The sequence below is a fragment of the Tympanuchus pallidicinctus genome, unplaced genomic scaffold (genome assembly GCF_026119805.1).
Source record: "Tympanuchus pallidicinctus isolate F22 unplaced genomic scaffold, pur_lepc_1.0 scaffold8, whole genome shotgun sequence".
Classification (NCBI taxonomy): domain Eukaryota; kingdom Metazoa; phylum Chordata; class Aves; order Galliformes; family Phasianidae; genus Tympanuchus; species Tympanuchus pallidicinctus.
In genome coordinates, this window is record NW_026294802.1 from 3,580,347 (window position 1) to 3,592,945 (window position 12,599).

A 12,599-nucleotide genomic window follows, 5' to 3' on the forward strand; every position below is an offset into this window, starting at 1 on the left:
CTAGAACAGTCACAATACCCAAATTTGAAATGTACGTGTTCCCAGACCTCGGTTGCTAGAGTTAAAGGAACTTTGGGACAGTGCTCTCAGAAATGGGGCTTGATTTTTGGGTGGTCCTGTGTGAAGCCAGGAGTTGGACTCAGTGATCCTTGTGGGTCCCTTCCAGTTCAGGATTCTGTGATTCTGTGTGCAGAAGAGGGGCAGCAGGTAGGGAGTAAAGGATGATCAGAGCAAACACTGCTGAAGCATCTCAGAGCAGTGGTACCCCTGGGCTGTCATCTGTTGTATCCTTGCCCAAGTCTCCTTCTTTGCTCTGCCTCTTCCCCATCAGATCAGACTATAAACAGGGAGTTTCAGTCTCTCTTGTACTTTCTCCATAACCACCAAAACATCACTGTGCCATGTTGTCTGGGTCATTGTAGCTCTTCTGGAACATCTCAGCTCAGCAAAAGTCTCTATTCTGTTGCAGTACACGATTACCATACATGGAGAGAGAGGGAAGAGAAAGGGCTGAGCTGTTTGCCATCTCCTCACGGTAAAAAAAAAAAAAAAAAAAAAAAACAAAGCAACAAACAAAACAAAAAAACAGCCTTTCTCCATTTCTCATCTGCCCAGTGCTAGCCTGTCCTTTGTGCACTGTACCTCTTCTATGGCTGCATGGCTTAAGCAGGTTAGAGCAGGCATGACTTTCCCTGGGGAACAGTGAGTTTTCTGTATTCACTTGCTGTCTCCCACACACATCCTCTCACCTCATTCTCAGACTGGGACTGGGATTTTAAACATATTAGGGTTCCTATTCTGCCTTAAGGGTGGGATAAAAATTTTCCAAAAACTTTTCTTCTTTGGAAAAGAGTTTCACTTTCCTATAGGAAAAGGCCAGTCTGGCAAACAGCTGAAGTTCTGAAGCAGCTTTCTTGAGTTGAAATGTCAGTCAGAAACAAATATTTTCATATAATCAAAATGGCTTGGATTTGAATCAGCACTTTTCTTTAATTTGAAAATGTAAATTGTTTCTTTTACGGGTGTTTTTTAACAAAATTGGAATATGTTAATATTATGTCCCAGTTTGGCATGAAAGCAAATGTCAGGAATCTCATCATTTCCCACAGGGCTGAGGAGAGCTGGCCCTAGCTGCCAACCTAAGCAGTGAGTAGGGTTGCCAACTTGCCTCTGTTCCCACCCCACCCCTCTTTCTTACCACTTCACTGAATCCCAACTCCTGCTGGGCACTGTGTTGATGTGCAAAGCCATTAGAGTTGTTTTATGCAGTAAAAGAACAGCAGGATTCCACTGTATAAGCTTGGAGGATGTGAGAAGGAAGGCAGCTTTCCTCCATCCCAAGCAGGAGCCCTAGAGCAAAGGAAGATTTCACTGAAGACCTAGATGGAAAGACAGGGTGGCTGCCTGGATCTTGAAAGTCACAAGTTGTTAAATATACTGAATACTACACATTCATCCTTGCCTCCAGAAGTCCTCTACTGGGGATGATCAACTTATTTTCCTTAACCCCAAAGATGTTACTCTCAGGTCTCCATTGCCACTGTGACCTTCATCTGTCCATGATCTCTCACTTTCTTATTCATTCTCATTCCAGAAACGAGTTCTCTTCCTCACAAATGACTATTTCTTCACGGACATCAGTGGCACACCCTTCAGGTGAGCATGGGCTCGTACATCAGCTATGCAATACATCAGAAGTCTGCCATCAGGGATGGCAAACTGGTCATAAAGCAGGCTGTGACTCATGACTAGAGCAGCATGAATAATTGACTTACTTGTTCTTATCGCTATCAAGAAAGTTATTTATCTGAAGTTCAGAGCCCAAAAGCTACACTTTAGGTGAAGCACATTGTTTCAGTTCAGTGAAATGGAATATATTCAACTTTCAGTTCCACTGAATATTCTTGTGTGCCAGTATTGGTTCTAATACAAAATTATTATTGTAAACTGAAAATGATAAAAATTCACGTAAGAAATCAAACTGAACGTTTTCTTTTTTTTTTTCCTTTTCCATGGCTGAAGTGGTTTAAAATTGGAACAGAATTTGTATGTGTTATTGTTGATTTGAACCTACAACTTTGGCTAAAAATGTTGTCACCAAAAATGTCTCATAGCTCTACAAGCAGGTTCCTTAGCCTCTTGTGCCACAATCAGATCTCACTTAATCCTCTTTTGATGATGTTCTTTTCTTTAATTGCTGTGAAGGGAGTTAATGTCTTTAAGGGTTGCAACTGCAGGGAATGCATTGTCATGTCTCAGGATTACACCTCTTCTTGCTGACCAGCCCACTGTTCTCCCTGCAGCCTGGGGGTTGTGCTATCCAGGGGACACGGGGAGTACATTCTGCTGGGAAACACTTCAGTGGAAGAAGGTAGGTTAATCTGGAACGGCCCCACCGTCCCAACAGACAACGTTGCTACCCTGAAATGTACTACTTCGCTTCTCCTTCTCAGCCTCTATCTGTCTGTCTGCTACCTAATTGAATTCTGAGTGTATTATTTGGTTTCAGGTTTGCATGACCTGCTCCAGCCAGATGTGTCTTTAGCAAACGAATGGTAAGTGGAGGAAATCCTGTCAAAGACCGAGAACTCTGTCATGAGATTTTGACAAAATTCCCAACAATTTTGCTTGAGTTCACCACCCTCAGTGGCCTAGAAAAAAAGCAACACTGTTCAGGGACAACAGCTTTGGAAAGAACTGAGAGTCTCAGGGCAATGTAGTGGTACCTTCAAAACTCTATTCCACCTCTTTCTTTGGGGGATTCCACCAAGGCCTTGTACACCACCCAAGAACCATCTCCTATGATTTATTCTCAGTATTCTGCACTCCAACTCATTTTGTTCCTCCTCGTGATGCTCAGAACTGTGCTGCAAAACTCACAGTATGTCAGACCTGTCAGTGAATTTTGTAGCAAACTTAGAAACTGAAACGTTTTTTAAAATCGTTGCTTATTTTCGGTTGACATTCCTCTGAACTAAGTCTAGACCTAATTCCTAGAGAACACAAAGGTGATTTATGACTGCTGTTTCAATAGCATGCATAATTTAGAGTTTTGCTTGGTTTGGATAGAAGACAGGGTAAAACATGGCACTTTCCATTTATTGCTGTGAGCTTTGGGATTTTCATGAACCCAACATTCAGTTACACTCAGGCACGTGAACCCAGCCTGCATCAAAGCCAAAATAACTATATTCAAGAAGCCCCACAGTCCTTCACACCTCTCATTATGCTGTCAAGTTTCATAGGCAGAGTATTTGAGATGCATGCAGTGACTTCTTCTACTCCTAACTTGGGGTGTCAGCTTACCACATTTTACATATTCATTTTTCCTAGACTTTCCTCATAAATCATTCCTTTCAGCTCCTTAATGAGATGCAATTCTCTCATAGAATCCCTTCCTTTCCCTTGTCCCGACAATGAAGCAGTCAGAATTGGAAGCAGGATTAGAAGGCTGGTTTCTTTTATTATACAGACACCCACACTTGTAAAACATTCTCTCATTTCTCCCTTAAATGCATCCTACAGCAGTGTCCCATTGGAAAGTTTTTGTTGACACTGTATCATACTGCAGGCTCATTCCTCATCTCACAGTTGCATCTCTGTCTCATTTTTTTCTGTTCCCAACCCAGTGTTACTCACACTGCATGTGGCCCCCTGCTTTTCAGGTCTCTCCATCACATTGTTTTTGTGTATAATACAAAGGTACACATATTACACAGTGTACAGTATTGATAAATCTGCTGTAATTATTTGGGACTGTTAATATGTTGCACTGTGAGCTTGTGCTCATAGCCCTACTATATTCATGGGACATTCAAACACAGCCATCAGTTGATGCTTGGTTTTACTGGTAGGGCTTCACTTAAAGCCACACTGATGGAGTGTGAGTGGTCATGGTGCGCAACAACAGCAAACTCTTTGCACCCTAAGCTTTCTTGCTGAATTCCTGTTTGCAGTTATTATTCTCAAGAAGCATTTATTTGATGATGATTTCTTTTTGCCTTTTTGGGCTTCTCCTTCCCTACCCACCAGGATTTACTGCATCACAGACATCGATCCAGACCATCGGAAGCTCAGCCAGCTGGAGGCTGTAATCCGGTTCCTCACAGGAGAGGAACCTGACCTGGAATGTAAGTTCTCATCATCCCAAAGGCCCTCCTGAGTTTTCCTCTACCTGTCACAAAGGAATGAGAACTGTGAAGCTGATTGGTATCAGGCTGAGTTCCCAGGGCTCCTGTTCATGCTGGCAGGGCTAAACCTAAGCCTAGCTTAATTCACAAGTGGAAATGAGCTGAAGATCCACTTCCTTGTCTTCAGCAGAGATATTTTTTTTGCCATTTCGAAGCTGTCACATAACTTGGCTTCTCTGAGATCTTTACATACGTAACATAGAGAGGCTTGAGCAGCATGCGGTGGGGGCTGAACACCTCGTTTCAGATGGGCCAGCCAGCAGGACAAGAAGGATGATGGCAGGAGGATCCAGAAAGCTGCTGTGGCTATTCTGCTCCCCAGAGCTTCAGCTAGCATCCTCTGAGGGTTGCACCGCGCCATGGAGACTGATGAACACTTTCAGAGAAATGTTACTAATTGTGTTTTCCAAACACAATTTGTAATTGATTTAAGGGAAAAAAAAATGTTGCAGAATGATTACCTTCCTTGGTGCTCATCCCTTGTAACAGGTCTGATTCTCCATGTGAAGTGCAGCTGATGTAGCACCACTACAGAGTGAGATCTCTGTTGGTAGACAGAAGTGGGCAACTGTGCATAGGATCTCCCTACAGTACTTTAGCTTTAGGATGTCCTTCAGTTCACCCCGCTCTCCATGGCTTCAGCCTTCTTAGTCATGCAAAGTGCTGAATCAATATTCTGTATGTAATGATTCTAAAAGGATTCAAAGAAACCTTTGATACAAGGATTTCAAGGATTTGAATCTCTTAAAACTAGACGTAAATGTAATCTGTAATCTGATAATTGCTCCTCTCTTACACTGTATGAACAGACCCCTCCTGACTGTTTTGGAGAAGGCTGGAAAGAGATATAGTAGCTGAAGAGGCCAGGAAGAAGGAGGAAAGTTTTGGGAGAACTGACTGGGAGAAGCATGCAGATTGGAAGTGCTGTAAGAGAGAAAGAAATATGACTAGGACACAACCTAGGCATGTAGGGCCTGAGGAAGAAAAGATCAGCTGGTGACCTCTGATTTTGAGTTCTGAATGACAGGGAGATGGAGAAATGTATCATGCAAACTGTGATAAAGAAAGATTAGGGGATACCTGGAAGCTCAAGCCAGAATGTGAAGCCAGAAACACTGAAACAGAGGGGATGGCTCTGCCTAGAACAGCACTGGAAGGGCCACATCTGCGATACGATAGCCATCATGTCCTCATGCTGTGAGACAAATGGAAATAGGGCAGCATAGAAATTAAGTAGGTCAAATGAATGGGATTTTAGACTATACCATTTAGCACATAATGATATCTCAAACTTTTCTAAACGTCTCTAAGACCCCATGCAGACTGGCCTGAACTGGTTGTCTAGACTGGTCAGGTGTCTGGGGGAAACCAGGACAGGAGAGCATTTTGTGAGACTCACAGTAAGGACAGGTGGTTAACTAAAGGCCATCAAGAAGTCACTAGGGGCTCTGAAGAAATCTTCTTGAGTGGAATGGGGTTGATGGCATCCTCACAACAGGACACTCAGAAGAAAGGTTAAGGCAGGGATCTGAGGCAAAGCCTGGTGAATAACTTCATTTGGTAGCCTCTCATTTGCTTACACTTTCAAACCTAAACCCTTCCATTGAGTTTGCAGGGGAAACAGTGTTATAATCTGAGCTGTAACACCTCGTCCTGTCCTCTTCCATCTAGGATTGTAGGTCATATTTTTAGTCCTAGAAATGGAGGCCTCATTTGTGCCTGTTGCTCCACTGCGCAGGGTCAGGCAGACGGTCCACAACAAGAAACTCTGAGACATCTATGGGGACACATCTTTCTCTTCTGACTCTTGTTCACCTTCCTCTGTAGGCGATGAGGAGTTGGTCCAGGAAGTGCTGTTTGATGCAGTGGTCACTGCACCCATGGAAGCCTACTGGACAACACTAGCCCTCAATATGTCCACGTAAGTGACTGAGAAATAAATACGTGTAACACACTGTTGAAGCTGTGTTTCCAGATGGCATGGAAAACAGTCACAGATCTCTGCAAAGCATATAAGAAACTTTAGAAATAGCTCAAAAAGCTGTTAGAAGTAGCTCAGTAGATTTAGAAATAGCTCAAAAGTGTCTCTGAGGAGAAAACTCCAGCTGGTTGGGCTCTCTAAAGGAAGCCTGTAGTTTGGTGAGGGATTGTTTTGGTAACAGAATATTAATGCCAAATGTCTGACTATTACTGGAAGACAACAGTGATCCAGATGTGTCACTGCAGGGGGTGTTCAGCATCAGTTCTTCGCTATGTTTAACTTGGATGCACAGCATTTATCTCTGTAGTTGACAGTTTGGGATCTCGGGGCACTTGAGACTGCTTCAATTTAAAATTAGTATTGGAGTTATTTCCCTACGCACCAGTTATCCCTTTGAATGACAGCAACATGGTTTGGATTGACTTCCACATGACTGTAGCAAAAGCTACATCTCAGCTGGCATGGAATTTGTTTCCCTACTAGCAGTGGAGAAGAGAGTTTGGTCTTGTTTCTGTTGTTGATACCTGATGAGAACTGAGACTCAGGAAGGAAGAAGACAGGCTGGCTTCAGCAAACATTCCTCTTTATTATTCCCAGTGAGGCATTTGATGCTATTAGTATCTGGTATCATGTCACACATCTACTTTCAGCAAACAACATGCTATTCATAGAGGTGTGTGGCCACAGAACTCCTGTTCCTGTTTCAGTTACCACTATCCCTACTGCTGAGGGAGATTGAGCCAGGGCAGTTGTGCTAAATCACCCAAATACCAGCACCGTCCTTCAGCAGCTACACCAGAAAATCTCTCTCATCTGTTCCATACCACACTATGGCAGACTCCTCACTGTGCAGCTCTCCCACCAGTGCCCTTCGTAACTCCAGAAAACCTCATACAAATCAATCTACAGTCAGTCTGCTACCCTACCTGTCCTGTGCATGCCTGAGACAGCCATTTTCTCCCTGCAGTCTGTCTTCCTTGATTCAACCTACACGTGGGCAGCCTGGAGCAGAGCTAGCAGGAGAGCAGCTTCTTTTCTACTTCCAAAGAACCAAATGAGCAGGCTTCCAATGTGTCAATCCAGGCACAAGTCTAAGCCTGCCAATTGTTAGCTAGTAAAAACTTGCTGTCATTAATGTGTTTTTATTCCACAGGGATTCTGAGGCAGGTATTGAGATGGCATTTCTGGGCACTCGGGCTGGACTCATGAGAAGTGCCCTGTATGTGGGCTCTGAGAAGCTTTCTAACAGGTAAGTCCCTAAGCTGCACTAAGGGATTTCTCGGTGTCTCTGAAGGTGTCTCTGAAACCACTTCCAGACTTAGAAATGTACTTGAGGACACAGAAAGAAAAGGAGCAAGACCTTGGTGGCATGGGAACTGATTTACAGAATCAGGGTACAGGTCCTTTATGTTGCTCTTGTCCTTTTGATTTTTTTCCTGAAGTGCTGTCCCAAAATGCATTAATTTCATTGTAAAATAAGAAACTTCTATTATTCCCTGACTTCAGTCAGCTAACAGAGAAAATGTCCATCATTATTATATATCCCCAGGAGCATTCTGTAATGTAAAGGCTCTGCACTCCAGTGCCCTATGACATCCCAGCTTGGCTAGGTTTGATCTTTCTGTCTCAGTTCTTCTCTGTTTTATTCTGTTCTGATCTCACATGGCCCACATCACATTACTACCCCAGTATCTTCCAGTGATGCATTAAGTGATGTGACTGACATCTGTCATATATGATTCATTCTCTCGTCCCCTCCCTTAAGGCAAAAGTGCATGTTCAGTGGGGGTTTTCGACATGGAAAGGGCATAGATTTTCATTGTTGGTTAGTTTCGAACATGCAGACTGATAACATGCTGCTGTATGAAAGGACAGGTTGCAGAGGCAGATGGAACAACAGGATGGTGGTGGTGGTCCTTAGCTTCTTGGCAGGTGTTTCACTATCTCCCACTTTCTCAGATATGAATCATATGTCAAAAGCAGAAAGCTGCACTGTGCCTGAAGTGCACACCCCGACAGCCACTCTCGCCTTGTTTCTGAGACAGTCTTTGAATAACTTGGAGTACTCAGGCTTTGGTGTCAAGGAAGAAAGAGTGCTATAGAAAGCTAATAGCATAACTCAGTACCCCACGCTGCTCATCAGGAGCGTTGCTCAATGCTTGAACAGTTGTAGTCACTACATTTCAGTGACAGATCCCCAACACGTCACAGGAGAGGCACTTTTGGGATCTCTTGAAAGGAAGGAATTGTATAAACGAGTAACCGTTGTTATGACAAAACGTTCATCGAAAGGAGAGCCTGAAAACAAAGAGGATTTGTCAGCCAGGAAAGAGAGCTCTCCAGGGAAGGCAATGACCCGATTTTTTTCCAGGGCTCTCCTGAGCTGCCTGGCAGGCCATGCCCCAGCACCCATACTCTTGTCTTCAGAAGCACCTGCTTCCTCAGGTTCGTTAGTCCGGGCATCGCTAGGAGCTCAATATCTAGCATCTCGTTTGGCCCCCCGGCCCTGCCCGGCGCTCTCGCACGGCTGCATCCAGGGGAGAGGTGGAGGAAGAGGAGGACGTATTCCCAGCGCTCAGGGCCGTTGCCAAGGCCAGAAGCCGAGGCAATTCCCTCGCTGTCCAGCCGCAGGGCCGCGACCTCCCCTTGCCCGTCCTCGGGGCTGGCGTGGGGGCGATGGCGGAGCCGCGGGCCTCGGCCTGGGCAACAGCGGCACCTGGCGGGCGGCTGGCAGCGGCGCGGCGGCCGCGCTGGCCCAAGAGCGTCGGGGAGCCTGGCGGGGGGGCTGCCGGGCCCCGGGACTTGCAGAACGCTGCTCCCCGAGCGGAGCTGCCCTGTGCAAAAGGCGACTCTCCGTTTTCTTCCGGCAGGAAATTCCTGACTCGGAAGGACAAAGAGAGTATCTTCACCATGGACCACTTCCCTCTGTGGTACCGCCGGGCAGCCGAGCATCCCCCCGGGAGCTTCATCTACAGCATCGTTTCAGAAGATGACTCAGGTAACCTCAGCCTGAATGCAAGAAAAATGAAGAGAAAGCTTTGGGCTCCTTCCGATCCCTTTATTGCCTCTGTCGCACAGTGAGAATTGCAGAGGTCAGGCCTCATGATGTTTTGCACACCCTGAGTGCTGGCAGAGGTCAGAACCATCAGGACAGTGGCCAGGACTGACAAGGAATATCAGCAAACACTCAAGAATTGACTTCACAGGGTGTCTTTTTTTTTTTTTTTTTTTTTTCCATCACTGCTTTCCATGAAGGGATGGGTTTGTTGGGGAAGAAAGTGCAGGAAAAGGGAGGAGTGCTTTTCCATTGTTTCCTCTTCAGTGAGAGTGTGCCATTGGTGCCCGATGTCCCCTCCATCACATCACTCGACTATATCACCTCATACTCAGCAAAAGAGTTCAAACACCAGAGAAAAGCAAGGAGTGGCTTTTTGGTGTCTCTTGCTTAGAGTGTTGATTCCTATGAGCTTGCAGAGCCAGCCAGGACTTCCTCAAAGGCTGGAAGAGAGCAGAAGAGCCTGGAAATTAAGAAATCAAAACAAAACCCTCTTATGAGACTCCTACACAGAAGGTGGAAATCCCCTCTGCTCCCCAGCCCCTAGCACTCAGTCTCTGTCACAGAGCTCAGCACTTTAACTGTCAAAGCTTTTTGTGGCACAGTGGTGGGAGGCTGGTAGGTGGAAAAGCAAGTAGCAAAATGGAGAAAAAAACACAGGGAGGCAAGAGATGAACCAAGATGTAAAGAGAGAGAGAGGTGGAAGGTGGAAATACTTGAAAACTTCCACCAAAGCCTCTTTCTCTGCATAGCACCTTTACATCTCACTTAAGTGGCAAGAGAAAGAAACAGGCATGGCAGGAGAAACCTTGCACACAACAGCGTTTGTTCTTTGAAATAGATATTGGGCTAGAAAAACAGGCAGGAACACCCTATAGGGCCCTCTGGGATAGCCACAACTCAGGTACGTTATAAGAAGTAATGCCTGCCCCTGAATACTTCATGCTCTAAATTACAGAGGTGATTATTAGTCATTTTAGAGGTGAACAGTTCAACCCAGTGAAACTGTGATCTATGGGATCATTCAAGATGACTGTGAAGAGTCCAGAAAATAATACCCAGTTCCCCTGAGTTACTGTGCTTACTGTTACAGTATGTGAGTTATTGTGCTTACTGTTATAGCAGATTCTGAGCATTTCATTTGACATCCTTAGAAGCAAACCTTTTGGCCAGAACAGGCCACCCAGTTTCTCAGGAAGTTCTTGGTGATTACATTCTTAAATACCCTTTCCATGCTTTCTGCAATTTTGTGTATGCCCACCATGTGACAAGGAGTTTTCACAGCAGATGCTCTTCTGATCATGTAAGAGGCAAGAGCCTGATGACTCCTGTGTTGGGGAGGAGTCCAGTGGGGAATGGCTGCAAGTCATGAGAGTAGTTTATCCAGTGTACCTCCTTCCAGAGTCCAGAGGTCCCAGAGACATGACAGCGGGGAAAGCTCTGCAGGCCACGTAGGACTGTTCTTGCAACCCAGATCTCTCATGTGTTGGGGTTCTTTGCTTATTGCTGTGTTTTGCTTATTCGTTCCATTCCAGGGGTGAGCCTGAAATGTGGGGTTCACCACAAAGGCACGATCAGGAGCAAGGCATGTCAGCATGAGTTGGCTAGGTCATTGTTTCACAGAGGCTTTACCAGTTCTTCTAGTTCTTCTGACATCCTTTAGTAAGTTAATCTGACTTCATTAAAAAAAAAAAAAAAAAAGAGTGAGAGACTCCAGGCTAAACTGCAGTAGCCACTGAATCAGGATATGCTGGGTACCAACAAGAACGATGACAGCAGAAATGGAAAACAGCAACAAATGCTTGAGCTCTTGGGAAGGAAAAGATCCCTGACCCATCCATCTGAGCGGGAGTTTTCCATCCAGCATGCGAGGAAGGAGTCAGTCACACATTAAATCGATCATGCTGACCTTCAAACTGTCCCCTGGCAGTTTCAAAATAGGTGCCCCAGCTGAAGCTAACCTAATCACTTAAAAATACAAAATTGAATCTGTCACATGGGCAATTGCAGGCTGAAACAACTGCACTAACAAAGACAGAGGACGTGGGGCTCAGTTGCTTAAGTCTATCCAGCCATGCTATTTTAATTGCCCTATGGGATACAAGAGATCTGCATGGGGCTGGCAGATGGGACACGGGACCTGCAGGGACACTTGAAAGAGCAACTAAAACATAAACAGGATACCCTTGGGCACAACAAAGTTTAAACAGCCAAATATATCCCATAAGACTTTGTTTCTAAAATGGACTGCGCTCTGGAAGTACACTGAGCACTGTGTTTGTCTCTCCAGTTTGTAATGCTAGTCTGTCTTGGGTAGCAGAGCTAAACATAAGCATGGCCTTTGCTGTGCAGGGCCAATGTCAGAATTCCTTGTCCTGCTTCTACTCTGCCTGCAAAGCTTAGCTGGGATGTGAAGCAAAGCAGCTTTCTGGCCTAAGAGCTCTGCCTGTTCTGATTGGAAGAGGCTGATCCTTTACATTTCATGCTGAAGATACCACTTCTATCATGAGATAAACGAGTCTCCTTATTTATTAGCCCTTTAGGTCTCTTAGCGTGGTTTGGAAAATGCATTCCTCCAAAGCTCGGGATCCTTCAGTGCTGAGGCATCTGTATGCACTGATCTGGATGCAAATCCTGCTGCATTTTCCTAATCTCCGGTGGTGAATTTAACCAAGTCTGCTGTTTTTGTGTGTTGACAGAGGGCAGCGGCCTACCAAAAGTGGTGACAGTTAGCACGGCAGTGGCTGTATCTGTCGATGGGAAGATGGGCATTGCTGCAGGTAGGAAATTTCTGACTTTTCTTCCTTTCTTGAATGAAATGGTAGCATCTTGTATTGAGAGCAGGAATTGAGAGCTGTTTTCTTGTCATTCGGCGGAAGTGACGGGAGCCACAAATGATTGTCATGTTGAAAACTAGGCTAAACAAAAAGGTACAAATGGCTGACGTGTCTTTGGAAGGGAAGCTGGCTGTCTGAATGGAAACTTCCTATCTTCAGCGCCAGTGACTTTGTGGACTGAGACTGGCTATTTCCTTGGAGCATGAGCAGGTTGAAAAATCTGTGCAAGTTTTGAACTGTTTCGAAAGAACAGCACATTCCTACATCTTTATTGTTATCTCAGCTGAAAAATAACTTCTGTTGGTGGAATGGGCTTGCTGCTGGATTTCCAACTCATGTATTAGATTTCTAAACCTCTCTTTCTATCTGAGTTTTGATCCCCATTTGACAGACTTTCACCAGATTCTGCATCTACTTTTGGAATACTTGTAAAGCACAGTATTTCCCTCAAAATCCAAAAGCTTTTGAACCTGAACCTTTACCATTTTCAGTAGTAATTGCTTCTGAGAGAAGGCTATATTTAATACCTTCAAATC

General features: G+C 45.0%; 1 protein-coding gene across 1 annotated transcript in view; it reads left to right on the forward strand.

Annotated features, from left to right (window-relative positions):
• CACNA2D4 (calcium voltage-gated channel auxiliary subunit alpha2delta 4) overlaps positions 1-12,599 on the forward strand; it is a 114,358-nt gene that overhangs the window by 44,147 nt on the left and 57,612 nt on the right. Inside the window, exons 19-26 of the mRNA XM_052667894.1 lie at positions 1,595-1,656; positions 2,304-2,371; positions 2,510-2,555; positions 4,033-4,130; positions 6,018-6,111; positions 7,325-7,420; positions 9,042-9,169; positions 11,926-12,006. Of these exons, the coding sequence (XP_052523854.1) occupies positions 1,595-1,656; positions 2,304-2,371; positions 2,510-2,555; positions 4,033-4,130; positions 6,018-6,111; positions 7,325-7,420; positions 9,042-9,169; positions 11,926-12,006 (673 nt within the window). The remainder of the gene's footprint in view (positions 1-1,594; positions 1,657-2,303; positions 2,372-2,509; positions 2,556-4,032; positions 4,131-6,017; positions 6,112-7,324; positions 7,421-9,041; positions 9,170-11,925; positions 12,007-12,599) is intronic.